Genomic DNA, 26,096 nt, shown 5'->3' on the forward strand with positions numbered 1-26,096 from the left:
ATTATATATATATATATATATATATATATAACCGAGATTAAGATATACAAATACGGACATACACAGCATCAATACCATCCAGACAAGTAAATGGAGGTGCACTTAGAGACTACAGAGGTAAATTCAATTTATATATAGTTATCTTCTTTCTACAATTTAAAGGATATATTAATACTAACCACCATTCGCAACACCATCAACTGCGTTGCTGCCCAGGTGCAAGAACAGCTGCTCAGCATACGACCGGTAGCTCCAATTCCTCTCGGGGCCACCTCCATCTCGAGGATCTGCTGCCGTTGCTGCTACGCCTGCTGCACCTGCTGCTGCTGCTGCTGCTCCAGCAGCAGCGGTAAAACTGACAGAGAATGATGCTGAGCGCCGCGGCGGTTTGGGCCACTCAGAAGGAGATGGCTCTCGTTCCTTCTGCTGCTCCGGGTGCTGTGTCTGAGGATCACTTTCTTCTGCAGACGTCTGCGGACCTGCGGCTGCTGCACTGGCTGAACCTTGCCGTCGGGGAACGGAGGACTCTCCGGCCCCTCGTCCTACTGCAGCAGCTCCTGCTGCAGGAGATGCTGCTGCTTCTGCAGTTTCATCTTTACGCGGCTCAGCTGCTACTGCCTGCATCGGTGAGCTGCCCTTTTTACCAGCAGCTGCAGCAGTAGCTGCTGCTGGCGAAGAGTCACCTTTTGGCTTGGCCGCCTGTGTGGCCCCTCCTCTTGCTGCCGCTGGTGCACCAGATTCTGCTGCAGCAGCAGAAGCTGCAACAGCAGCAAAAGTGCCGGAAGCCGATGCCGGTGCGCTGCGTGTTATCGGCGAGGAAGGAGCAGCGGCTGCAGTTGCTGCTGCAGCAGACGAGCTGTCCTTAGGTGGTCCGCTTGGCGCAGCAGCAGAAGGAGCAGCAGCAGCAGAGCGGCTGCATTCACCAGAAGTGAATTCAGCTTCTGCCCCTTGGGGCTCGTCTCCACGTTCCCGCTCCCGATCCCGATCCCGACTTGTTGTAAAGTCCTCGACACACACCAATTCGTTGTCCAATGCCTGCATGCACACGGAACAGCAGCAATTCATAGGCTCTCGAGTTGTAAATGTTTAGAAAGGGTGATCTGCAGGTTAATACCACTACAAGCACTATACTGCAGCGCAGCATAAAGAGAGTCTGCTGCAAATTACAAAGGTGAGGAGTAACTGTATTCTATCTGCCAAATCATCTGCTCTCCCTGTGTTTGCAATTAACAAGACCGAAATATTACCTGCTGGAGCTCCGGTGCCAGAGGCGAGGTAGCGGTGATCGGTTTATTGCTGTCATTGCTGTCTGGGGAGTTGAAAATAAGCAAACTTGAATGCAAAAACATCCGCCCACACCAAACGCGATCTACTGCTGCCAAGCCACCGTAACAGTACTTCAAGTCGCCAACCAGTGGGTGCCCTAAGTGTTGGAAGTGCACTCTGCACACAGCAGCAGCAGCATAACAGAAGCAGAACCAGAAATACCAGCAACAGCAGCGCAACTAGGAGCCGAACCGGAAGTAGAAAAAGACGACGAAACAGCAACAGAAACAGAAATAACGGCGAAGCCGAAAAAACAGTAATGACGCACCGAATCTGGTGCGTCCTTCCCGTATGGATTTTGACGCGACAGAAGCTGAATTCCTGGCTATAGGTAAACTCTTTGCTGCTGCCGCTGCTGCTGTTGTTGTTGTTGTTGCTGCTGCTGCTAGCGGCCTTGGAGCTGGAACCCCTTTGCTGGGCTGAAGCCGCTGCAGCCATTCTGGTTGCTGCAGCAATAGCAGACACTATCTTGGGATCGTTAGGCCGTTTTAGCTTATAGACTTTCAAAAGGCGGAACTCCGTGAGCGCCTCCTCTCCTCCCTCGTGAGGGCCAACAACGGCAGAAAAATGGCTTTTAGATCTGCAGGTATCGAAGTCCCTATTAAAAAACAAGAAGCAAATGCAAAAATACGAACATAAAATCAAACCCAGCGAGAAAAATACGAGAAGACAATGGTACAGATCAGACCCAGGTAATGATGCTGTGAAGTTCTACTCTCAAGCAGTACCTCGTGGCTATTGGGTAGTCTATTTTGCCGTATTTCTCCGCCAACCGTCCATGACACAGCAACAAGTACTCCTTGTGGACCGATCTACGTCGGAACTGCTCAAAGATAATATCTCTGGCTCTGCCACAAACCCACATACAAGCAAACAAACAACAGAGAATAAACAGAAGGAAAGAAATCTAGCTTAATAGTAGGACAACAGCAGACAAGAAGCACTAAAGTCTGACGGACAGCACGGCAAGAATAATGAAAGACCGAAATCCACCAAATGCATATATACGTATACACGCATAAATGCGCTCACACTATAACAAAAAAACAACAAAACCAGGATAGGATAATACACGAAAATTTCGTCAAACAAAGCAAAAGACAAGGGCGTGGTGCATGCACAACTCACCTCCGCGTCTTGGCAATGAGGAGCGAGCCAGAAGTTTCTAAGTCCGTGCGATGGCACAATCCGCATTCCATCTCCTCCCAGCGGCGCACCGTCTCTAAACGTGGATACTGTAGCAGAAGCAGCAGCAGCACAGGCAACATCAGCAAATGCTAATCAACGAAGCACAGACACTAGACGAGACACACAGCAACGAAGGAACACCCAAGAAGAAGAAGAAGCAAAAGTGTCACCGGCAGAGGAGGAGCCGCAGCAGCATGAGCTACAGGAGATAGAGAGTGGCAGCAGTAGCAGCAGCACCTCAAATAGCAACATTCGCAGATACTCATAGGCAACACACAGGCAGGAAAAAATAATAATAGTAGTAATCATCAGCAGCAGGGGCAGCAGCTGTTGCCGCAGTAACTGCTGCTGCTGCGTCCTACAGGACATGTATGTTCTTACCTTTTTCATGAGGTAGAGATGGAAGCTTTCTACCTTCCCGCTGGAGACGAGCTCCTCTAAGCTGATGTGCTGCAGGGCCTGCTCGATATCTTCGCTGTTAAGCCGGGCTGAGGATACACTCGAAGATCGGCTAACACCGGAGCAGTGCCAGAAAGCGGGCTTGTATATAACAAGCCAGCTGGCTCCTTCAGCAATAACATAGGGAGACGCCTTCTTGAAGACCCTACGGCGGCTGCTGCTACTGCTTGTGGAGGTGGTGATGGCATTACTACTGCTGCTGCTACTTCCTGTGCTAGTGGCGGTACCGCTACTGCCGCTGCTGGCTGCGGTGGCTGAGGTGGCGGACCGGGTGCTACCTTGCTGCTGCTGCTGCGGCTCTGCCTGCATGCGGTGTACAGGAGAAGGAGAACCCTCTCCATACAACTCCTCCTCTTCTACCTCGGACTCGCAACGGTCTGTCAGCCATTCGGCAACAGAACAGGAATCCGTGCTGCTGCTGCTGCTGCCTGCGCCGCGACGTACACCTGATGCACCGCCGCGACGTGGAGAGCTGTCAGCTTCTGCTGCTGCTGCTCCCGTTCCTGCTGCTGCTGAAGATGACCCCCACGGCGCTACACGGTGTCCAGCATGCGACCTGCCTTCCGCCACATGCGCCCACATGGGTGCTGCTGCTGATGCTGCTATTGCTGCACCTGATGATGCCGATGCTGCTGATTTCCGCTCAATTTCTTCTACATCCGCTGCAGCGTCATCTTGGACGCTGGACAGTGCAGGAGATCCTGCCGCCCGTGCTGCCGCAGAAGAGGAATCCTGCGACGCTGCTGCCGCCGCCGCTGCTGCCGCCGCAGCAGCAGGTGCTGCTGCTGGATAGGCTGCAGCAAGGATAGCAGGAGAAGCAAGAGAAGCAAGAGCCCCTGAGAGACCAGCAACCCGAGGCAAAGTCAGCTGGGTAACCTTCACAGAGTAAAGCCACTTAAGAAGCACTGCAACAGCCCACGCCACTAACGCATCGACCCCTCCAGCTGCTGCTGCTGCTGCAGGAGCAGCAGCACCGGCAGCAGGGTCGCCTGCGAGAAGAAGAGGAACACAAGGATAGGAAGATGGTGCGTTAGGTGCAGAAGGGAGTTGTAGCAAACAGATATCAATCAGCCGCCTCGAGACAGAATCAAACAGCCGCCTGCCTTGCTGAGACTCCCCCAAGCGCGAAAGATGGCGCGGGCCTAGGACCAGCCACATGCATGCAACTGCTGCTACCTTTAGGCTGCTGCTTAAGTTCCTGCTGCTCAAACTCTTGCTGCTCTTGCTGCCACCACCGCCGCCAGATCCGCTGCTACTGCTGCTTCCGCTGCTGCTGCTGCTCCCGCTGCTGCTGCTCCCGCTGCTACCAACGCTGCTGCTGCTACTGCTACTGGCTGCAGCTGCTGCTGCCTTATCTAGGAAGGCGTGACAGTGCAACGCCAGAAGCTTTCTAGATATTATCATGCCGCTCCGCCCCACAGCTAACATTGCAAACAACTCAGACGCAGCCAGACCCCTCGGAGGCAGAAGACGCCTGAAGGCAAGGAAACGCAGGTCTGCTGCACTCAAGGAATCTAAACTGGTGCTGCTGCTGCTAGAGCTGCTGCTGGAGCCGCTGTTGGAACCGCTGCTAGGGGAGGCGCCTTTGCCACTGCTGCCCCCAGGCGCAGCCACGCCGCTGTAACTACTCGATCGGCCCTTTGTGGCCGTCGCTGCTGCCGCTGCTGCAGCTGCAGTTGCTGCGTCCTCTGCTGCTGCTGCACCGCCCTCAAGAGCCTGCAGCAGAGACACCTCCAGGTGCATCTGGAGCTGCTTTGCAAACAGGGGCCGCTGCTGCGAAGATAAGCTTGTGGCGCTAATCCGATCCAGCAGCTCAGCCGCCTGCAGCAGCACCTCCCCGGCTACGGGGCTGTCAAGCGGACTTCTTACGCTTCCTGTTGCTGGTGCTGCTGGTGCTGCTGCTGCTGCTGCGTGCGCTGCTCCAGATGTCAGTGACGGTGAAGACCCAGCTGCTGCGCGTTTGGAAGATCCAGCTGGGGCAGCAACGGTGGCTGTGGTTGCTGCTGCTGCCTGTGGAGAGCTTCTGCTTGCTTGCACCCAGGGTGCAGCAGCAGCAGCATAACTTCCTGCTGCCTCTTGGGCGATGTGTGACAGGACAGATTCAATGACGTCAGCAGCAAGAAGGCGCAGCGCCTCCTCATCAACTTCCCTGGCAGCTGTCAGCCGCTGCAGCATCTCCAGGCTCTGCGGCTGCAGCAAATGCCGGTGTGGCAGCTCTGCAGCTGCTGATGCTGCTGCTGCGTCCGATGACAAAGGAGACAGAGGTGCTCCTGCATCAACTCCCTCTTCTGCTGTTGCTGAATCCGCAGGCTCCTGCTGCTTCTCCTGCTGCTGCTGGCGTTGCGTAGCCCCTCGAGCTGCCTTGGGCCCCAATGGAGGTTGCGGACTTCCAGGGGCAGCGGCTGCTGCTGTTGTTGCTGGTCCTGCTGCTTCTGCAGTTGCTGTTGTCCCCGCAGATGGAGAAGCTGATGAGGCACCGCGCTTCTGAGTTTCTGTGTCGCGAGGTTTCTGTGCTCCTGCTGCTGCTGTACCCTTCTTTCCTGCTGCTGCCGCTTGATCAACCTGTGGGGTGCCCGTAGCTGCTGCTGCAGATCCGGACTCCGGTGTTGCGGAAGCAGCAGCACCGACGCGCTTCTGCTGCTGAAGGGCTTTCTCCTTCTGTTTCTTGAGATCTGCTGTTGCATCGTCCTCTCCTGCTGCTGCCTTTGCTGCTGGGGTCCGCAGATGCTGCTGTGAACTTGCAGCGGTAGCTGGAGCTGCTGCTGCTGTTGCTTGCTTCTTGTCCTGCGCCTTGACAGACGCTGCAGCAACAGTTTTAGGCGTCTCCTTAACTTTGTTTCGACCCTCTACTGCCGCCTGCTGCTGCTGTTGCTGTTGTTGTTGCTGCCTTTTGTTCCGGCCAGACTGCGGTTCTGGTGACGGGCCCGATGCTGCTGCTGCTGTTTTGGCCGTTGCTGATTTCGTTGCTGTTCCTTTCGTGGCATCGGTTGCTGCGTCCTGATCTGCCGATGGAGCAGTAGCAGTAGCTAGTGCTGCTGCCTTTGCTTTTGGTGCCCCACCAGCTGCCGGCGACCCGGAGCCTCGTTTAGGAGCATCCGTTTGAGCTTTTCTTTCAGAAGAAAGAGCAACAGGAGCACTAGGAGTTGCCGCTGCCGCAGCATCTTCCGTTGGTGAGTTGAATGTCGTCTGCTCAATCTTTTCTCCGTCTTCTTTCTCTGCTCTTCTGCTGTCCTCTGCTAGCTTTGCGATGACGCTTTTCTTGTTTGTAGGGATAGCCTGTCTTAATGGGGCCTTCTTTGTCTTCTTTTTGCGGCGGCGACCTCCTGCACCTTCCTCCTCTGCGGCATCTGCTGCTGCAGCTGCTGCCCCGCGTCCTCCAGGACCTGCGAACAGGCCAGATCCGACAGTTCCGTTGGGGACCAATGCTCGGAAGGCGTTTGCAGCAGCAGCTGCTACTGCTGCTACTGCTGCAGCCGCATTGGCGGGCTCCGTAGCAGCTGCTGAAGAGGAAGCGGTGGAAGCAGCATTTGGCGGCATAGCAGCAGGGAGTGTTATAGCAGCTGTATCAGCAGCACCCTCGAATGCCCAAACTCTGTCTAGGAGAGCAGACGCCTCTCTCTGCCTAATAGAGGCAGGGGACTCAATGTTGACTCTCGGTTGTATAATAATAATGTCTCCCGTCTTTTTATTAATCTTCTTAATTGCACAAGCCCATCTTCTAATGTTTTGTACAGTGCGCTGTTGGCATTCTTCCATTACAACCAGCGCGTCGGGATCTGCAGCAAACTGCTGCTGCTGCTGCTGCGTCAACAGGCCGCTACGAGCAGCACGAGGCAGAACCCACTGCAGCACATATTGCTGCAGCTGCTGCTTCGCGTCGCAAATAAGAGCCCCCAAGCACACTAAGTTTACCGTCTCAGGACAGAACCACTTGAAGAGCAGCAGCGGCCTTTCGCCTGTGTCTTCAGGAGGGAAACCACCACCTAACCCGCTATTAGCACTGCTACTATTATTAGTATTGCCGCTGCTGCTGCGAGGAGGCACGCCCATTATTAACACCGTCACATCCGGCGCTGCAGCATCCAGCAGCAGTCTCCGGTGATCGATGTACGCCTCCACCGGATCGTTGGGATCCATTTGCACAAATCGCCGACGGCCTGCAACACACCATTAAGGTGTCAATGTGCCATATATTTATTCTTTATACTGTATATAATATGTGCTACGCATACAACATATACAATAATGCATTAGATGTGTAATATGCATTATATATATTGTACATCATATGTATTAAGTATATATATTGCAGGCATGTAACAAATATGTCAATATATAAATATATAAGTATACTATGTTCACTACAAATACCATATACATGGAAAAAGGCAGAGAGTGGGAAGAGACGAACAGAGGAAGGAAATGACGAGGACAAAGTAAGAGGAAAAGGAATAGAGACAGTAAGACATGTAAATTACCCTTTCTTGAGGGGTCATTATCTGGTCGAAGGGCAAACAGAAGAAACGAATCGACAGCCGAGGGCTTGAATACAAAACTGGAGTCTTCGTTGCATAATTCTTCCGCCGCTTGGCCACGTACAGCAGAAACACATCCCCACAACTCATCCATATTGCTGCTGCTGCTGTTGCGGAGGGCGGCTGTGGCATCTGCAGGGACAGCTGCAACAGAAGCAGCAGCAGCAAGCTGAGAGAGAATTATTCTTCTTAGCGCACAATAGAGACGACGGACTGTAAGAGGAAAACCTGCGCTGTCTCTCCTCCTTAAGACAAGCCTTTGCCTCGGCAACAAATTGTCCTCAATGCAAAATCCCTCTAAGCCTTCTAAATCTGCTGCAACGACAATCCCTACTTCCACCAGCTCTGGTTCGACCTCAGCTGCTGCTGCTGCTGCGGCGGCGGCGGCAGCGGCAGCAGCAGCGGCACCAGCGCTGCGGTATCCTCCCGGAGCAGTGCATGTAAACGGCAACAAACCAGCAACTGTGCCGCCGCCGAAAGGTCCCAATGCTGCTGCTGCCGCCGCAGCTGCTGCGCTGTTGCTGCTGCTGCCGCTGGTGTACGCGTCGAAGGCCTGTCCCCCAAAACGCATCCCCCCTCGGCATGCCCCTGCCGGCGGGCCATCCGACCCTATAGCAGCAGCAGCAACAGCAGCAGCTGCTGCAGCGGACCGCCTGCACAGGCCATCTGGGGAGAAATCGAGCTCCGGCTGCTGCTGCCTCACCCTCGAGGAGGTGTGATGGGGCCCGAGATCTCGGCCTGAGAAAGGCCGCTGCGGCACCAGCGTCGAATGTATAGACAGCAGAAATATGCGCGGATCTGCTGTAGCTGCTGCTGCTTGGCTGAAAACAATCGAAGGCAACAACAGGTCCAATAGAGGAGGCATACCCAAACCCAGACCCGCTGACGGGCTCGAGCCACGCGCCGCCTTCCGCCGACGTCCACCACCTCCTGCTGCTGCTACAACTGACCCTGCCGCTGCTGTTCCTGCTGCTGAGGGCCTTCCACCTACGCCAACCGGAGCATCGCTGCTGCTGCTCGAGGGCGTGGCGTTGCTGCTGTGGTCGACACCTGCGTCTCCGCTGGCTGCTGATGAGCTCTTTTCAGCACGATTAACATCGGCATCGTCCTCATGGGCATCGTCTGCTGCAGCAGCGCAACTACAACTGTCCGACAGGTGTACGGGAGAGCAGAGGCATGCAGCATCCTTCTCTAATGCAAGCGTAATAGCAATAGCCTGTGCTGCCAGTAGCTGTTTTATTTGTTCAATCTCTTCCTGCCTCTCTGCTGCTGCACGGCACCGAAGAGCGACAGCCAACGCAGTCGCCAAGGCATCGCTTACAGCGGCAGGCAGAGAGGCGCAGCATGTACAACCTTCGCCTCCTCTCCGCCTCTTACCACTGCAGCTGCTGGCACTACTGCTGCTGCTGCCGCTGGTGCTGGTGGTGTGGGCGGTGTTAGAGGGCTTCCTGAGAGGATGGGTGAGGCAAGGGAGCCTCAAGATCTGTGCTGCTTCTGTCTTCAACAGTTCTTTCTGCTGCTCTGTCCCGAAGACAGCAAAGTAGGCAGCTACAATCTCCTGCGGCCTGTGCAGGTATGCAGTAACTATGCGCTGCTGCTGCAGCGCCTGGCGCATGAACTGCAGCGAGGGCAGAGGCCCTAGCAGCAGCCGCAGCCGAGCAACAGCATCGAGAGTGTCGTCCAAGCCACAAAGAGGTACGTACACGGCTGTGTCGCTTGCATGGGCTAACGCGAGCAGCACCTGCGTGGGTCGTAGCGCGCCTGCTGCTGCGGCGGCGGCAGCTGCTGCTGCAGCTTCTGCTGCCGTAGGAGCCGCAGCAGGAACTGCCCCAGCGGCAGCCGAAGAACCACCACTAGCACCACCCCCACCATCAGCAGCTGCTGCTGCAGCCGCCGCTGCGGCTGCTGCTGCTGCGCTGAAGGCTAAGGAGAAGGGTAGCGCAGAGGCGGCAGAATCGCAGCCATGAGGAGACGACAGAATTGCTGCTGCCTCCGCCCCACTAGAGCAGCAGCAGCGCCACAAGTCGTACAAACGCGCTACTACTGCCTGATGAGCAACAGAGGCAGACACCTCACCACCACTACCCTCAAAGTCCAAATTCAATACGTCATCCGCTGCTGCTCCTGCTGCTCCTCCTGCAGTCGATTGGCCCAAAGGCAGTTTCCAGTTCGCTCCCGCCTCTGCACCTGCATCACCTGCTGCGCCAGCAGTAGCAGGGACCCCCTTCTCCTCCTCATCCTGCTGGTCCCGTCTCCGTCTCCGCCGCTGCTGCTGCTGTTGTTCCTGTTGCTGCTGTTGTTGTTGCTGTTGCTGCATGCGTGCAGCGCGGATGTGAATGGCCTGCAGGTACACCGCAGCCTCCTTTGCAAGTGAGGCAATGGTCTCTAGTAGCCTCGAGATTGGTCCACCCAACAGATTTGCTGCATCGCTCAGCAGCAGCTTCCCTTCAGAGTTTATAAGTCCATAGCACTGAGGGGAAGATGCAACCCAAGACTGCTCCCCGCCCCTGCCTCCTGCTGCTGCAGCAGTAGATGATGATGCTGTTGCTGTCGGTGGCGCTGCTGCGTCAGATGCCGCTCCTGCTGTTTCTGGAGCTGCTGCTGCTGGCTGCGGGCAGAATCCATCTATAAACTCATCGAGCAGTAGACCAGCCATTGCAAAGCGCAGCTCCTGCAGCACCAGCAGCTCTTCCTCTTCCACACGGCAAAGCTCCCGAATTGCTGCTGCTTTGTTCTCTCGATCTTGCTCCTGCTGCAGCTGCTGCAGCTGCTGCAGTTGCTGCAGCTGCTGCAGGTGCTGCTCCGCTGCGGCTTGGTCCGAAAGCCCTTCAACTTCCTGCTGTTGCAGCTGCAGCTGCAGCTGTAGCTGTTCCTGCTGCTGCTGCTGCTGTTCCGATGCCAGCGCAATTGCTGCAGCCAACCGCGCCCTCTCTTGCACAACTTCAAGCAACCAAGCAGCCAATGGACGAAACACCCGAAGACGAGCTTCACTCACAACAGACCGCCTGTCGACATCCGGTGCTGCTGGTGCTGCATCTGCATTTGCATCTACTGCTGTTGCTGTTGCTGTTGCATCTACTGCATCGGCTGATGCTGCTGCACCTCCAGCAGCTGGTGCTCCTGCTGTTGCTGTCAAACCTGCAGTTGCTGCTGCCGATGCTGCGGGAGGTTGATCCCATGCACCATCGCCTGCAGTCTCATCTGCAGCATCTGGAGCAGCAGTTGGTGAGAGTGCGGGTTGCGCAGTTAGCACGGCATCGGTTTCCCCTGCTGCTGTTATTGCCCCCTTTTCCTCAGCTGCTGGTGCTGCAGGTGCTGTTGCAGTTTTTGCCTCAGGCTCTGCAGATTCGGCTGCAGGCTGCTGGGGAGATCCGTCTGTCCGCTTCGTTCCTGCATCTGCATCTGCAGCAGCAGGTGCTGCTGCTGTTGGATCCGCTGCCGTTGTTGCTGTGGCAGTAGACCCATGTGTATCTCTACGAACAGATGTCGCACTCTGCTGCGTCGTGTGTGTCTGCATTTGCCTCTGTTGTTGCTGCTGCTGCTGTTGCTGTTGCTGCTGTTGCTGCTGTGGGATGAGCCAAGGTCGTTTGATTTCGGCCTCCGTAACTCCGAGCTCATATAGAACCCTATAATACAGCCAAGGGTTGAGCTGCTTGATATCAACACCGGCTTGAATATCTCCAGCTTGAATGGCATCAATATAATCTTCTGCCATATAAATTGCACCCCCGCAGAAGAAATCTCTATGACATTTCCACTCTGTAAACTCAACACCCGAGCAGAGGCGCTCTACTCTGCCCCCCGCTATTCGAAACCATGGTCCGTCCTCTTCTGGGCGCAGCAGCAGCGAGTAAGAGCCCCCACATCCTCCACTGTCTCCCCTGCTTTCTCCCTCACGTAAAAACAAGGCAAACAGAGAGTACCACTTCTCCCCTCCTCCGCAAACATTTCCCATTCCCTTCCCAACCAACCCGCATCCGCTGTTGCTGCTGCTGCTACTGCTGCTGCTGCTGCTATTACTACTACTATTGGGGGTAGGGGTTGGGGTTGGGGTGGGAGGAGTTGGGCCGCAACCGGCACTCGAACCCGTGGGGCTTCCCCAACCATCGCCTTCGCCTGCAGCAGAAGAAGCTGCAGCTGGTGCTGTCGTTGCTGCTGCTTTTTCTTCGTCGGAAAAGTCGGACTGAGAATCACCGCTCTCCCGATCATCCACACTGCAACGCTGCTGCTGCTGCCGCCGCGACTGCTGCATGCGATGCCGCAGTCGTTTCTTTTGTTTTACTCGAGCCCAAGGAGCAGCAGCAGAAAGCACAGGACGCGTGCTGCCGCTGCCAACTGCTGCTCCTCCTCCCGTTCCATCAACCGGAGAAGCCAGTGAGGCGTCGACTGGCGCCCCCGCTGCCCCTGCCGTGGGATCTGCAGCAGCAGCGGGGGGCGCCGCACCATGAGATGATGCTGCAGCACTGTGCATCTGGGCAGCAGAAGGAGCCGCAGGAGCAGGTGGTGCAGCAGGAGCTCCAGCGGGGTTTGGACTGGAAGCAGCTCGCAGCTGCAGCAGCCCTTGGGCATCTAAGCGAAGAGGAGCATCAAACAACTCTCCTTTCTTTGCTTGTTTAGGAGACTGCAAGTAAATAAACAAAACCTCCGGATAATGATGAAAAGGGCGGCCACAACTCTCCAAAGCTCGAGGCAAAGAATGAATGTGTCGACAACGCGTAAATGAGGCAGAAATATCGGGGCTTCCATCCGGTGCCATGAGGCCGATTGACCGATCGGAGGAACAGAAAAGTTCGTGGCAAGTCGCTTCCAAATGATCGCAAGAACTGTATGGCACCCCTTCATTCTCCCACATGTTGTTGCCGCAACAGCTGCTGCTGCTGCTACTGGTGTTTGCGCTGTGTATGCCAGGATGTTGATCCGGGGTGTCATGCTCGAACTGCTCCTGCTGTTGCTGTTCCCGCTGCTGCTGCTCCCGCTGCTGCTGCTCCCGCTGCTGCGCTCTTTCTTCGAGGCTAGTTTTGGCAATTTCCCTCATTAGGAGGGAAAACAGCTCTGTGTGGACTCGCACGAGCGGGTCGTTCGATTCAATCTTTTGCAAGTCATGCAAATGGAGAGCCCTCAAAATAGAGCGAGTTGATGGAGGAGGGGGCAGAGAAGCCATCACCTCCGGATGTCTGTCGATTAAGTCGCAACAGAGACAAAGAGCATCTTCGCCTCCACCGGCTGCCAAATCCAAACAATCGCCGAAGCCGTCGCGATAACAACAGCCTTCCCCCGCACAAGCCGGCCTGCTGCTGCTGCTGCTGCTGGCGGTGTTGGTGCCCGAGGTGGCCTGTGGAAGTGCAGCTCCAGCTGCAGCAGGTGCCGCTGCCGCTCCCGCTGCTGCTGCTGGTGGAGGTGGTGCTGGTGGTGGTGTTGCGGCTGTTGAGTGTACAGACTGCATATGGAGTTGTGCTGCAGTGCGCAGGAGGAATGGAGAGGAAGGATGGTGGCACTTGCAACAGCAGAAGCATTTCTGGCAGAAGAAACAAAAGCTGGATTTTCTGCTGCTGCTGCTGCTACTGCTGCTGCTGCTGCTAGGGAATCCGAAAGGCAACGCTGCTTCTCTTCTAAATGGGGTAGCAGCTCCTTTAGGAAAGAGCTCTGCACCATACCAACGGAAAACCTCCGACGACCAAGCATCTGCTGCAGCACATCCAGCAGCAGCAAGCTGCTGAAATCGCTTGCATGCAACAGCTACTGGCCACAGAAGCATATAAGCAAATGTATGCTGTAGAGCCCCGATTAAAGTGCCATCAATAAAACTCGGAATCGTAGAAGCCAAAGAAGGATCCTCATGAAGAGCCGCAACAGAAGGAGCAGTAATCTTCTCTGTCCCCCAACGTAAAATCTGGCGGCGGAATTCCCCCAAATGAAACAAACAATGCACAAAGAGCGCTACACAGTCTGCACCGAGTGCAGGTTGTAGCGAAGGGACGAGCGGTTCAAGGTAGGAGAGTAGACTGGTGGGGTTTGGAGAAGTCGGTTTGGGTATATTGCCGCCAGCAAGCTGCTGCTGGGGCCTTGCAGCAGCCCCAGCTGCAGACTGCTGTTGCTGCTGCTGGTCAGGATTCATGAGGTTCGCAGCAGCGGCAGCAGCTGCCGCTGCTGCCGCTAGCGACGCCGAAGAAGAAACATGGTCGAGAGTTTTGGCCGCTCTCTCAGGAATATATTCCCAAGCTCTGTGGGGTCTGTACGTGGGGCCTTTTGACCATAAACAAGCAAAAGGAGGTTCTGCCCTTCCTCTTACAAGGACAGCGCCGTCTTCACTCAAGAAGCCGCTTTGGCGAGTAAGCCGTGCATGGGGGAGCATCTTTTGCCAGCCTCTACTTGTTGCCTCTGCGCTGAATGACCAATGTGCCCAGGAGGTAATACTTTGTTTTGGATCACGGAAGTTGACGACTGTTAACTCGAAGCGCACATTCGGGAAGACCCAGTCCTCCGGATACCAACTCTGCTTCACAGCCTCCAAGAAAACAGACAAATGGGATGCCTCAGAGTCTGTCCCTGCAGTACCCCTCGGGTGTAAGAGAAGGCGAAATACAAATCCTCTGCAACAGCCCAATGCAGGAGATTCAAGATCGTTATGCGTCTTTGCAACCTTCCAGAAATTCCGAACTTCAAACTCCACACCTTGGCCTTCAGATACACCCAAACCTCCTAAACCCCCTAAACTTCCCAAAGCCCCTCCACCATTACTACTACTGCCACCATTGCCACCACTACTACTAATACCGCTGCTGTTGTTACTGCTGTTCTGGTTGGTACTGCTGCTGCTGCTGCTGCTGCTGCTCGCCAGTCCGCACACGCCCACGCTGCCGATAGCAGTGCCACTGGTATTACTGCTGCTTGTGTTGTTGTTGCTGCTGCTTGCGTTGTTGTTGTTGAGGCTCAGACGACCTCCAGCACCGCTGCTGCACACGCCAGGGGTACCAACAGAACGATACATTCCAATTCCACTGCCTACATCGCCCATGCTGCTGCTGCTGCTACTACTGCTGCCGCTGCAACTGCCGGTGCAACCGGTACAAAGTGACGTGTTCCCAGGGCCATGGCCACTGCTGCTGCCGCCGCCACCTTGCCCGAAAGCGCTCTCGCCGCTGTCCGTCAAAGCCGCGTCGCCGCAAACAGCACCAGCACCAGGAGGGGCAGCAGCAGCCCCTGCTGCTGACGATCGATGCTCTGCTGCTCCTCCTCGTGCGTCTCCTGCATCCCCCCCGTCGAAAACAGCAGAACAGCGTGCACACTCACCCGCAAAAGCGCTAAGGCCTGCTGCTGCTGCTGCTGGCTGCGGCTGAGCTGTCAGCAACCCCCCCGAAGGCGCCGCTGCTGCTGGCAGCAAATCCGAGTTGTACATAAACGCCTCCGCTGCTGTGCCTTCACTGCTGCTGCGGCTGCTGCTGCTGAGGCCCCGGGAAGGAGGAGGGACACCAAAGCACGTACCAGCAGCAAGGTGCTGGTCCTGCTGCTGCGCTGCTGCTGCTGCTTCGAGAGGCAAGACGGAGGCTGCCGCGATGCCCCCAAGAGCCAAGTTCCTGCAACTGCTGCACGCGCTGCAGCTGGCAACACCGCTGCGGCCCCCCGCTGCTGCTGCAGCAACAGCTGCAGCAGCATCTTCCTGCAAATCCTCGTCCTCAAGCCGCAAACCGTCTGCTGGACCCAACAGCAGCGGGGCAGCAGCAGCTGCTGCAGCAGCGCAGCAGGGGCGCCGCACTGCCACAGCTCGTCCGCCTTCCACCTCCTCCTCCACAGGAGGTGTGCTGCTGCTGCTGCTGCTACTGCCTGCTGCCGCTGCTGCTGCTGCTGTTGTGTCGCAGCGAAGCGGTATTAACAAAGGACTCGAGAAACTCTGCGTGGCGCCGCTGCCACCCCGCACGGCCAACACCCGACGCTCAACAACAGGCACTGCAACACGAACGCCAAACAGTAAACTATAGACCCTTGATAAAGACGCGAACCAACTGTACAAAGTATATATCGTGGTTTAAGTTTAAGGCCTCAAGGTTTACCAGCTTAAGGTTGTGGAGGGGTTGTGTAAGGGTATAGGGTTAAGGGTTTAGGGTTTCTGCTTGCCTCTATGCGATGCGGAACCATTGGCCTGCGTCTGGTTTCTTGCAATCGAATTCTTCTCGAATTCAAAGGAGGGAGCGGAGCTGCCGTTGTTCCCCATCTTGACTACTACTTCTGCTGCTGCTGCTGCTGCTGCTGCAGCGGCCGCTGCTGGAGCAGCAGCAGCCGAGAAGGCGCAACGGCAGACCACAGGGGAGGACGCCTTGAGGTGTACATACACCCCACGACTCCGTTCCCCGCGTCTCTTTACTTTGCGCTACAAATACTGACAATGGCGGCGCACCCCTTCCTGCTGCTGCTGCTGTTGCAGGGCTGCTCCTGTCGTCGCTGCTCCCGCTCCTGCCCCTGCTGCAACTGAATGGCTGTTAGTGCAGCAGTAGCAGCAGCTAGAAAGAAAAGCGTTATAAGGTCAAACCGCAGCACCACGGCTTGTACACCTGCAGCGCCCACAGCAGCAAACCTCTAATCCCGATGTCCTTGCCCACCTGCTTTCAATTGTATTGCGGTGAGGTTATGGTGCCAGCAAGCTATAACCTGAAACCCTAAACCCAAAACCGTAGACCCTAAATCCTAAACTGCGTGTGCAAGACATCGAACCCCAAACACGGCACAGGCAGAAGCAAGACCCTGCTGCTGTAGAATTGGAGCAGCAAAACTCAACACGGCGCGAGGCAGCTGTTCAATGGCAGAATCTAGGTGACGGGGTGGCTAAGGGGCTACTGTCGCTGCTGCTGCTGCTGCAGTTGCTGCTCCTGCCCTTGCTGATGCTATTGCTGCTCGTCCGGTTAACAACGCAAGCAGCAGCAGCAGACACACGCTGCAGCAGACACCACTCTCAAGAGAGTGAGGCACAAAGGGCTCCGGTGAAGACTCACGTGCTGCTAATGCCAATCATGCGTCGGTTACTGCTGCTGCTGCTGCTGTCGCTGCTGCTGCTCCTCCTGTCCTGCTGTTGCTGCAACAGGAGCAGCCGCTGTCGTCCCCGCTTATCTTATTCAATCCAAAAAACTCGAAAGTTAGTTTTCTGCCGCTGCTTCTGCTGCTGCTGCTGCTGTTGCAAGGACGCCAACAGCAACAACAGCAGCGGTAGCATGCACAGAGGCAGAAGGCGTGTTGCTGTTGCTGCTGCTGCTGCTGCTGCTGCGTGAGGGTGCTGCTGCCACGTCAGTGACGAAAAACTGGCTGTTCAGTGATCCCCCCAGCAGGTGAAAGAATTTAAAATACCTGAAAGCCCCAGAGCAACGCGCGGGCCCGGAAGAGCAGCAGCAGCAGCGGCGGCGGCCGCCGCCGCTGCTGTTGCTGCTGTTGCTGCTGTTGCTGTTGCTGTAGTTGCTGCTGCGCTGCTGTCCTGCGGCGGCAACAGCTCCCAGCACTATCCAGCAACATAAAAATACCCTAAAATATGTTATTTCTGCATTAATTAATTCCCTCTTTTCCTGAAGCAAAGTCTTGCTGCTCTAAGCTGTGCATGGACCCGAACGCGACCGACGGCCCCGAAACAGCAGCGGCATTTGGGTAAACCCCACATCACCTTTTACTGCTTTCCGACATCCCCACTGTATTAAATGTGTTTTAATTGTTAATTTAATCAAAAAGGATTATCTTAAATTATTAAAAATTGCATTAAAATAGAACATTGGCCTCGGAGGCAACATCCCGTTTCCGCCGCTCCCCTGTGGTGCTACTGGAGTCAAGAGGGATTACAGCGGTTCGTTTATTGTTGTTGATTGCGTCGATTATGTGTTCCCTTAAATAACTATAATGCTAACCTAAATATAATGGTGGCACCTTTAACCGCTAAGACCAGTGGTGAGGTCATTGACTAGCAGGAACCGCTCCTTGAGGTGTATACGCAGCTCCTGCAGCGGCGCAGAGCAGGCGCCTGCTCTGGCGCTCTGTGGGGGATACAGTGGTGGACTTTGCGTGTGCTCTGTTAATAAGTTGGATTCGTTTGGTAAACAAAATTAATAATTAATTCGAATAAAAAGGAAGAAGGGAAGGAGCGATCCGACTCCCAAGTCATACTTGACGAGGAGGGAGGCCGTCCCGCCCTGTAGTACACTCCACAAAATTTAGAGGTTGTCTACAGGAAGGAGTTGGTAATGCCATCAACTTCTGCTGTCCGCAGAGGCGTGTGTAGGACGACACCAAGTATTCAGGCGTGTTGATGCGCAGAGTAGAGACAACCAGGGGGGTAGACTCTGCTGTTTATGACACCTGAAAATTGATTGACAGTGTTTCTAGTATAGGAAGCGGAACATAGAAGGATAGGATTGTCCCCCTATGTTTAGGGGATATGTGTTGCAGCAAGCCAGCCACAGAACCTGCTAGGGGAGGACGGGTCAGTTTTTGTGGGTATTAGAACAAAAATAATAACTATATCTATCGCATCCAATAGGAGGCATATTCTTGCTTATACGCTGTGCAAAGCCCTTCACTGCACGGATTATTCTTCTGTATTACCTGGGATAAATCCCAACCTGGTTGCTGCATGCATCCACGCGGCAGAGAAGTATTAAGGGTTCCGAAGAAGTTGTAATAGAAGGGTACCTGTTCTCCCTTACCCCCGTTTGCCTTATTCACACACCTTCTGCCGCTTTCCCCTCTGCGCCTTAAATACCTCCCGGCAAGCCGCGATACATTGCATCTGTCTCTCTGTCTATAGGGGAGACAAGCTGTAGTACGTTCAAGGGAACATAACCTATTCCGTGCTGCTAGCGTACTGAGTAGTTCAATTTGGTCCTTCGCCTGGCTTTGGCGTGTACGGGCAGTTTCTTTGCGTATTCCAAGGGGGTAAATTCACTTACTTCCCCTCTGTGTATTTCCTCCCATACGGAGTCTGAAACCTATAGTTGCATGTTCCTGTAATTTCGTATTTGAACGGGGCTGTGTTGCTTATGTACTGTATTTAGAGCAGCCAGTTGCAAACATACTCTTAATGGCATCGGCCAGGGGAAACAGTTGTAGGGAGTTGAATCTAGAAGTCAGCTAAGTTAAAAGTGCGAGGGGCATTCTAGATATGCGAATAGGTAAAGAAAACAATTGAACAGAAAAGATAAATAAAGCCCTGAAATCGGATGTTTGTTTCCCCTATCCCCTCACTCATTCTCTTTCTCTCTCCATCGGCTACTGTGCATACACGTCAACTCGACAATCTTGTCTCGTTTCAGCGGTCTGCATTTTATGCGTCTACTGGCTTTTTATGAATAATAAAAGCCTTAGTAAGCGATGCATATTTTCTACTTTGTTTATTTCCCTTTATTTAAACTATTTTAGCCCTATTCATTGGCTGCACTCTTGAATCTATTTACCCATTTCCCCACATGGATCGCGAAAGGCAGATGCCAGGGGGAAGAGCCGACTGCAGGCCGCCTGTTTGTCACACAAAGACGCACAAAACAAATAATTTGCATGATATTGAACAAATCAACTCATTCAAGTATTTAAATTAGCAAACAAATATACAAGGAGGCGAGCAAGCCGGCATAGAATCCACCTGAACGAAAGAACTGAAACCGACCGCCAAATGATAGGACTAATATATGAAGCCATTTGGGCAATGGAAAAAGATCGAAAACGAGATAAAATAAAATAAGAGAAGCAAACAGCAAACATTACAGAGAGATCAGGCAGCAAAATTCAGCAAAAGAAACAACCAGCGAATATACACAGGGGGAAACACACAAGAACAAGCACACAGAAGGCCCCAAACATGCAGTGGTAATAGCAACTTAAGAATGGTAATATTAGGAAAGGATAATAAAAAATACTGTTAGGAAGGGATAATAATACTACTGTCAGAATGGCAACAGAGTAGCATAAGTAATACCATAAACTAGGCAACGTAGGCAAAACATACCCTCACGCCTTGGTAGACACCTTCCTGCTGCTTAAAGTGCTGCAGCTGCTCCAGCAGCTCTTCACATTCCGTTAGCGAAGGAATGTCGACTTCTTCAGCTGCTGTTGCTGCTGACGTTGCTGTTGCTGTTGCCGCTGCTGCTGCTTCCTTCTCTGTCACTGTAATGCAAGAAGGGAGATGCTGCACGAAAGCAGCTGGAAGCGGCTCCCCAGCCAGGTGGAAGGCCTTTAGAGCTGACAAACACATGGAATCAAAACAAGAAAGTGCTCATGTCCAATTGTGTAAAAGAAGTGCAGAAAACTGTGAATCTAAAAAAGTGTTGAAAACACCGAAAAACAAAAGGAAGCCAAAGCAAGAAGAAGAAAAGGCTACAAAAGAAAAAACCAAAACCCCAAGAAGCAAACACGAGTAATATAGAGTTTAGAAAGACATTGCGAAAAATATGGACGGTAAGGGGCAGCGGGGAAAGCAGCAGAAGGTGTGTGAATAAGACAAACGGGGGTAAGGAAGATAAGGCACATTCAACTCGGTCACATATAGGCAAAATAAGAAAAGGAAAACCGGAGCAAACGAAAACCAAATGAGGGAGCGATCAGAGGGAAGGGGAGGAGAAAGAAAGGAAAAAACAGAGGAGGGGGAGAGTAAGCAGAACCTAAAAGAAATCCAAAAGGCCAGGCGAGGCCAACGAAAGAATAAAGAAAAAAGGGAAAATGAAACAAAAAGAAGAGGAAAGAAGAGGGAAATGACAAAAGGAAAGAAAGACACACAAGAAGAAACAACTCACCAACAGTTCTGAGAGGAAGATCTGTGGGGTTTGCTTCACATTTGCTGTTGAGCTGCTGCACCAGCGAATCTGCTGCAGCATCAAGAGCCTCCTTCTTGAACTCGACGGGGAAATTAAAGATAGAAGACAGACGAGCCGCCGCCATTTCATGCAAGTCAGAATCAACAGCAGCAATGTCAGCTGCAGCAGCAACAGGAAATAGCAGCAGGAGCTTAATTCCATGCAGCTCAAGAGAAAAAGGGAAAGCAAACGGGCAAAAAAAGACAGTAGGCAATGTGTACCCCAAATACAGCGGCAAGGAAGCAGTCGAATGGACAAATATCAATTAAACAAATGGACTAAACCCAAGTAAACAATATATACTGGAGAACGAAGCATTAAAGAGGAGGATTCCTTTGTGAAAGAAAATGCAAGGAACCAACGAGAGCGAGGGCAGCTTTTTTCATGAGTGTTTTGCTTAACATGCCGTATTTCGAAGCTGTTAAGCAGAAGGAAGGATTGCTCACCCTTTCTACAAAAGTGCAAAAGAAGAGGAAACAACGGCGAATAAAACATATCCACCCGATTTGCAGCATTTAATTTGTCCAGTCGGCACAAAGATAGTATCATCGCCGCCACGGCTCCTGCAAGTAAACGAACAAATCCAACACCAGACAAATAATAAAAATAAATATGATTAAGCAATTGTTTAATAGCGAAAGCACACAAACAAACAAACAAACGGCCGGTAAAGCAATGGGCGGAAAGGCAAGCGAGCAACAAAAACACCAGAAGAATTTAACAAATTAACAAACTGAGCACAGAACTATTAAGAAGAGTAACAGTGCAACGAAAGAAACTAGCATCCGATGGAAATAGGGGGAGAGCAAGGAGCTCAGGAGAGAAGACAAGAGGAGCAACTGAAGATGAGCCGAAGGAACACTATACGAGCAGCATAAGAAACCAAACAAGCAAATACAGAGAGCGAAGGAAAGGGAAATAAGAAGTAAAAGAAGAAAACAACGAACCCTTTCTAAAGGCCAAATGGTAATGCGCTTCCCAAGTGCGGACATCCGAAGAACAACATTTGAGAAGAGGCATCAATATCTTCTCGGCAGCAACAAGGGGTTTCTCTGTCAAGCACTTCGTTGCAGGTTTTTCTTGTGGAGGAGCTTGCTTCTGTTGCTGCTTTGCCGAGCCCCCTTTCTTCTTATTTTGATTGCTGCTGGTGTTGTTTTTGCTGTTGCTGTTGTTGCTGTTGGCAAGTTCGGGGGGGATTTCTATTGAGCCGTCGTGTATACCAAAGTATATCCGCACAGCCTCGCCTGCCGCCTCTCGGTAGTACCTAAATGATAAATGGATCGATTAAAACTGAATTAAATTAATAGATAAACGGATACTGAATGGACAAGAGCAGGGAAGGTACATAAACGAGAGTGATGACAAGGCAGCAAGCCCAAGACCGTCCGCCCTGCCCCCCACAACGAAGTTTGACCCGCCCAGTGGAACATTCCCATAGAAACCCCAAATGCACAACTTAAACAAAGCACAGAAGAGTAAAAAGAAAAGCTGCAAACAAAGAAGGACCAAAGTATTTAAATCACCGCACTACCGTGCGACAGATATGTTGTTGTATTGGAGTCGGACCTGTGGGACCAAAGTTTATCTTGCATTCTTAAGAAGGCTACATACGCCCTGAAGGTGCACTTGCGCATGCAGTAGGGGTGGAAGTCGACTTGATCTTGTTGGATTTCCTGGAAATGTTGAAGAGTATTGGAATATTCTACCAGTGCCTCGGCATGCAAGCCCTTGCGAGACAGTGCTCGGGCCATCTTTAATTCGAACCACATGCACTGAGCCTCAGGTGTCTCTTCAGTATCTCCTAAACGAGAAAACAAACGAGATAAAGAACGCGCTCTCTCCACATCCCCTACGCGCAAAAAGTACGTGACCGCCTTGGAGTTCAAATACCTGCACAAAAAACACAAAAACGGAAACACATATACTGATGACATACTAACACAGTTCAACAACGTCAAACACTCTAAACAAACAAAGAGTGCTAAGAAAACGAAATTAGAGTAACAAAGTTAAAGAAACAACTATACAAGCAAGCACCCGTACCAACGAACAAGCGAATCAGCATACAAACAAACACGCATACACAAGCAAACACACTAACTAAACCGGGTAAATAGACGGAGGTTGTATAGTAATGACGGGAATGCGACAGAACAAACATAGAAGCAGAATAACACTCCAATTTTTGACCGCATGTCTCCGAGCATTAGTAGCAGTAAAGATCAACCAGTTGCCATGCGAATAAATTTTTGCATATTGAATATACTCTATTCCTTAAGTTCGCAATATGTTCTATTAACAACAAAACGGGACGAGTGGACAAACAAACAAACAAATTCAGAGGTGCGAGGTACGACACGTAGCATCCAAGACCAAAGCAACAAGCAACAAGTGGTCTCTAAAACCCTTAAGAAGTGCGAGGTCAGAAAGAAAGAAAACCAGTAAGAAGATCGAAAAAGGGAAGAAGAAGCTAAGAAAAGCAAGCAAACAAACGCCAGCATAAAGAGCAAAGGCCCCTCGTAGTCGACAGAGAGCAAACGCATACACAAAGGAGCAACAGCTAAGAGGCAAATAAACAAACTATTTCACAGCAGCATATACAAATCCCATTTCAATGGATATTCAACAACAAATACGTACCGATCCGCCGTATCCATTTCACGGGCCTTTTCATGCAGTTCTGCTGCAGTCTGATTGTCCCCAATGTGTTTACAAATGCGACCTTTAGCTAAATACAAATCTCCAAACGTAGGCGTGTGCTCAATCGCCTGTACAACACATAGTGCAAGTAGGAACAGGTAGTGGCAATCCTCCCAGCAGGAAGCATAACTATTGTAACAATGATGATGACAATGGCAAAAACAACAGCAACAATAATTGCAATAATTGTAATAATACAATCACAAAGACACACCAACAATAATACACTAACAACCCTAAAACAATGATAGTAATAACTAGTACAACAACAATAACAATGAAAAAGGCAATATTTTTACATGTATGTACAACTTCTGATGGGAGTTTGACGGTGTATATGCTGATGTATTAGAGTCGCATTTGAAGTGTATGCCTAGGTTTGAGGTGTATGTCCAGGTGTCTGTGATGCATGTCCAGGAATGTAATTTTTCTCACCTTGTCGATGATTGCCAGTGCTTTTTCAGTCTGTCTAGTGAAGTCGTAGTGTTGGGCCAGCAGCAAATAAGTATAGAGGAGGCAATAACTCATTTCTTCTGGGCAGGTATCATTCACAACATCGTTACTATTGGCTGCAGCATCACCAGCAGCAGCCCTAAGGGGTTCATTATCTTCCCGTTTGTCTGTAGTTGCTGCTGCTGTTGTTGCTGTTGTATTTCTGTTTCTTGTTCCAAGGAGTTTTCCAAATGTTGAAGGTTTCTTCTCCAAGTTCGTGACGTAACTCTCAATGACAGAGGTGATGAGGTGGACTCTGTTTCGGGTGTACAGGCGTCGGATAGCCGCAAAGATAGAAACAACTCCTTTGCGCAGCATTGGCCGCAGAAAATGGTCCAAAGCAGCTACAAATCGGTCGCCAGTGAAAAAGGAAAGAGGCAAATAATCCAGCAAGGGAAAAGGTGCTAACTCCCGCTGCAGGTCTGAAGATAAAACGGAAAAAAAAGACACATACCTAACAGCAAATACTAAAAACACAGAAATGCACACGCCAGTATACACTGGCAAGTGAACACAAGCAAATGTAAGCGAACGCATACCGAACACAAGAAAACACACACTAGCATTTAAAAACAGCAAAAACAGCACACAGAAAGTACGAACAGAAAGTACAGAAAAACGCAAATAATACAGAAATCATGCATACGCATAAAACAAGAAAAAACCGGAAACGGACAAAAGCAATTCACATACACAGACAAGATGGTACACATACAAAATAAAAAAGATAAAAGCTTAAAAGGCAATATAACAAACAAACAAAGGCAACAAACATACGTGCTGAGCCATAGAAAGCCAGAAACAATAAACGAGCAAGACGAGTAAACATGACAGCTCGACAGCCAATATAATAAACGTACATGTCTAACGGAGTTAATACAATAACCAAACACGCAAACGTTAACTTAGCCAACAAACAAATGAAATACGCACCTAATAAAGTCAATGCAATACAATGCAATACACAAACAAACAGAGCCAAGGGGAAACAAACGGCAGAAGAAATAAAACCATGGATGCGCAACGGAGCGCTGTCGATACCATGTAAATGTGCTTTTAATAGATTCAATAATTAGATAATAAGCAAATGGATTGGTAATCTCCCTTCTTACGTTCAAAATAGCTGGCAATGAGTTCCTGCTCCCTCTCTGTGGGCTCGCGTGTTACTCGGATGGAGTGGGGGGTGAGGGTGCGCTTGCTGTAGAGTTTGGTGATGTTGCATTCTTTTCCGTTTTGTTTCGCTTCTGTGCACACTCTTCGTTCTTCTCGCGGTCGCCAGCCATTAATAAGACTCATAGCCTTCTCTTTAACCTCAGATTCCTGTGCTGCCTGTCTACTGAAACAAGAAGGCAGCCAACCCGCTCGGTCTTCTCCCGAAGAACGCAACGCACACGGCAACAAATACACAAAGCTCTCCTCACCCATCCGCTCAAAAATCGAACCCGATGACAACTGCTCCCTGTAAAATACACACAGACAATGCAAATAGATACATTTAGTGTGCAGCACATGGATTGTTTGCATTATATATTATATTAAATGTATTAAGCTGCTAAAATGTGAATCCGATAAATGCAGCCATGATAGTTATGAAACTGCAGGGAAGGATGTGTGCAGGCACTCTGCACACGACCATGCGGACAAGCACTGTATAGCAGCAGCAACAGCAGCAACAGCAGCAACAGCAACGGCAGCAGCAGCAACAGCAGCGGTTGTCCTGCTGCATGCATTCTGTGTGCGTACAGTTGGCGATAGGCGAGGGAGTCGGCCCTCCCCATAGCGCCGTTGAAGGAACAGCGCGGCAAAGCGAAGAGTTTTCGTATCTCTTCATTCTCGTCACAGGCCATAAGGCAGAAGACATAACACTCGTTATCTTTGTTATTGTTTATCAGTCGTCGGTACGCCTTGCGCCCCGTATCAAACTGACGCAAGAAGATTGACAAGCGACCCAAAGCCTCCAGCAGAGATGTCTCGTCCAGGATGTTCCTGCAACCAAACACTAAACCCCAAGCCCTAGACGTCAAGCGCGTCAGTGCCCAACCAAAAGCTTGGGCCAGATGTTCAGCATGAAATTCCAACAGAAGCAGCCGAGATTGCAGAAACCAAACCATGAACCCTAAACCACAAGCTCCCTAAGCTGTAATATGTTTGAGGGGACCCCGTGACGGGTGAGGACTTGACTTGTACGGACTGTTCTCGACTGGAGAGATATTCATAGCACTCTTTGTATTTTCCCATCTCTTCTAGGAGAGAAGCGCGATAAAGAATTATTTCGCTCTTCTCAAAGGCATCTAAATCCCGAGAATCCGCAAATTGCTGCTCCACCTCGTCCAAAATCTCCAGCGCAACCGTCAGACGACCAGCCTGTTCACAAAGCAAGCACAGACATACAAATAAATAAATGGCTACATCATTGGCACACGCAATTACATTCACAGGGAAGATGCGTGATTCTTTGTTTTCATAAACCTTTTCAAGGCAGAGTTGGAGAGATTTAGCAGCAGCGATTAGCACCGGCAGCAAATAAAGGCCACATGGATAGCTACATCCGCAAGCAAACCTCCACCCCCCCCAACCCCCCCCC

The 26,096-nt window shown here is 51.7% G+C and overlaps 2 protein-coding genes across 2 annotated transcripts; both read right to left on the bottom strand.

The window, feature by feature from the left end:
• Positions 1-174: 174 nt before the first annotated feature.
• EMWEY_00034600 (RNA pseudouridine synthase domain containing protein, putative) lies at positions 175-15,717 on the bottom strand (the record flags this gene model as incomplete). Its single annotated transcript, XM_013481955.1, has 8 exons — positions 175-1,035; positions 1,248-1,443; positions 1,595-1,924; positions 2,055-2,174; positions 2,455-2,561; positions 2,896-7,130; positions 7,452-15,452; positions 15,639-15,717. 8 exons carry the CDS (start codon positions 15,715-15,717, stop codon positions 175-177), a joined length of 13,929 nt encoding a protein of 4,642 aa, XP_013337409.1.
• A 3,735-nt stretch (positions 15,718-19,452) lies between these two features.
• EMWEY_00034610 (N-terminal acetyltransferase complex subunit NARG1, putative) lies at positions 19,453-25,876 on the bottom strand (the record flags this gene model as incomplete). The annotated part of the gene is made up of 10 exons (XM_013481956.1): positions 19,453-19,709; positions 20,261-20,440; positions 20,767-20,883; positions 21,268-21,584; positions 21,932-22,210; positions 22,961-23,088; positions 23,456-23,934; positions 24,625-24,971; positions 25,256-25,498; positions 25,704-25,876. Coding segments are annotated over 10 exons (2,520 nt in total), but the record flags the coding sequence as incomplete, so codon positions are not given.
• Between the last annotated feature and the right edge of the window lie 220 nt (positions 25,877-26,096).

This window comes from Eimeria maxima, genomic scaffold (assembly GCF_000499605.1).
Source record: "Eimeria maxima Weybridge genomic scaffold, Emw_scaff475, whole genome shotgun sequence".
Taxonomy (NCBI): Eukaryota; Apicomplexa; class Conoidasida; order Eucoccidiorida; family Eimeriidae; genus Eimeria; species Eimeria maxima.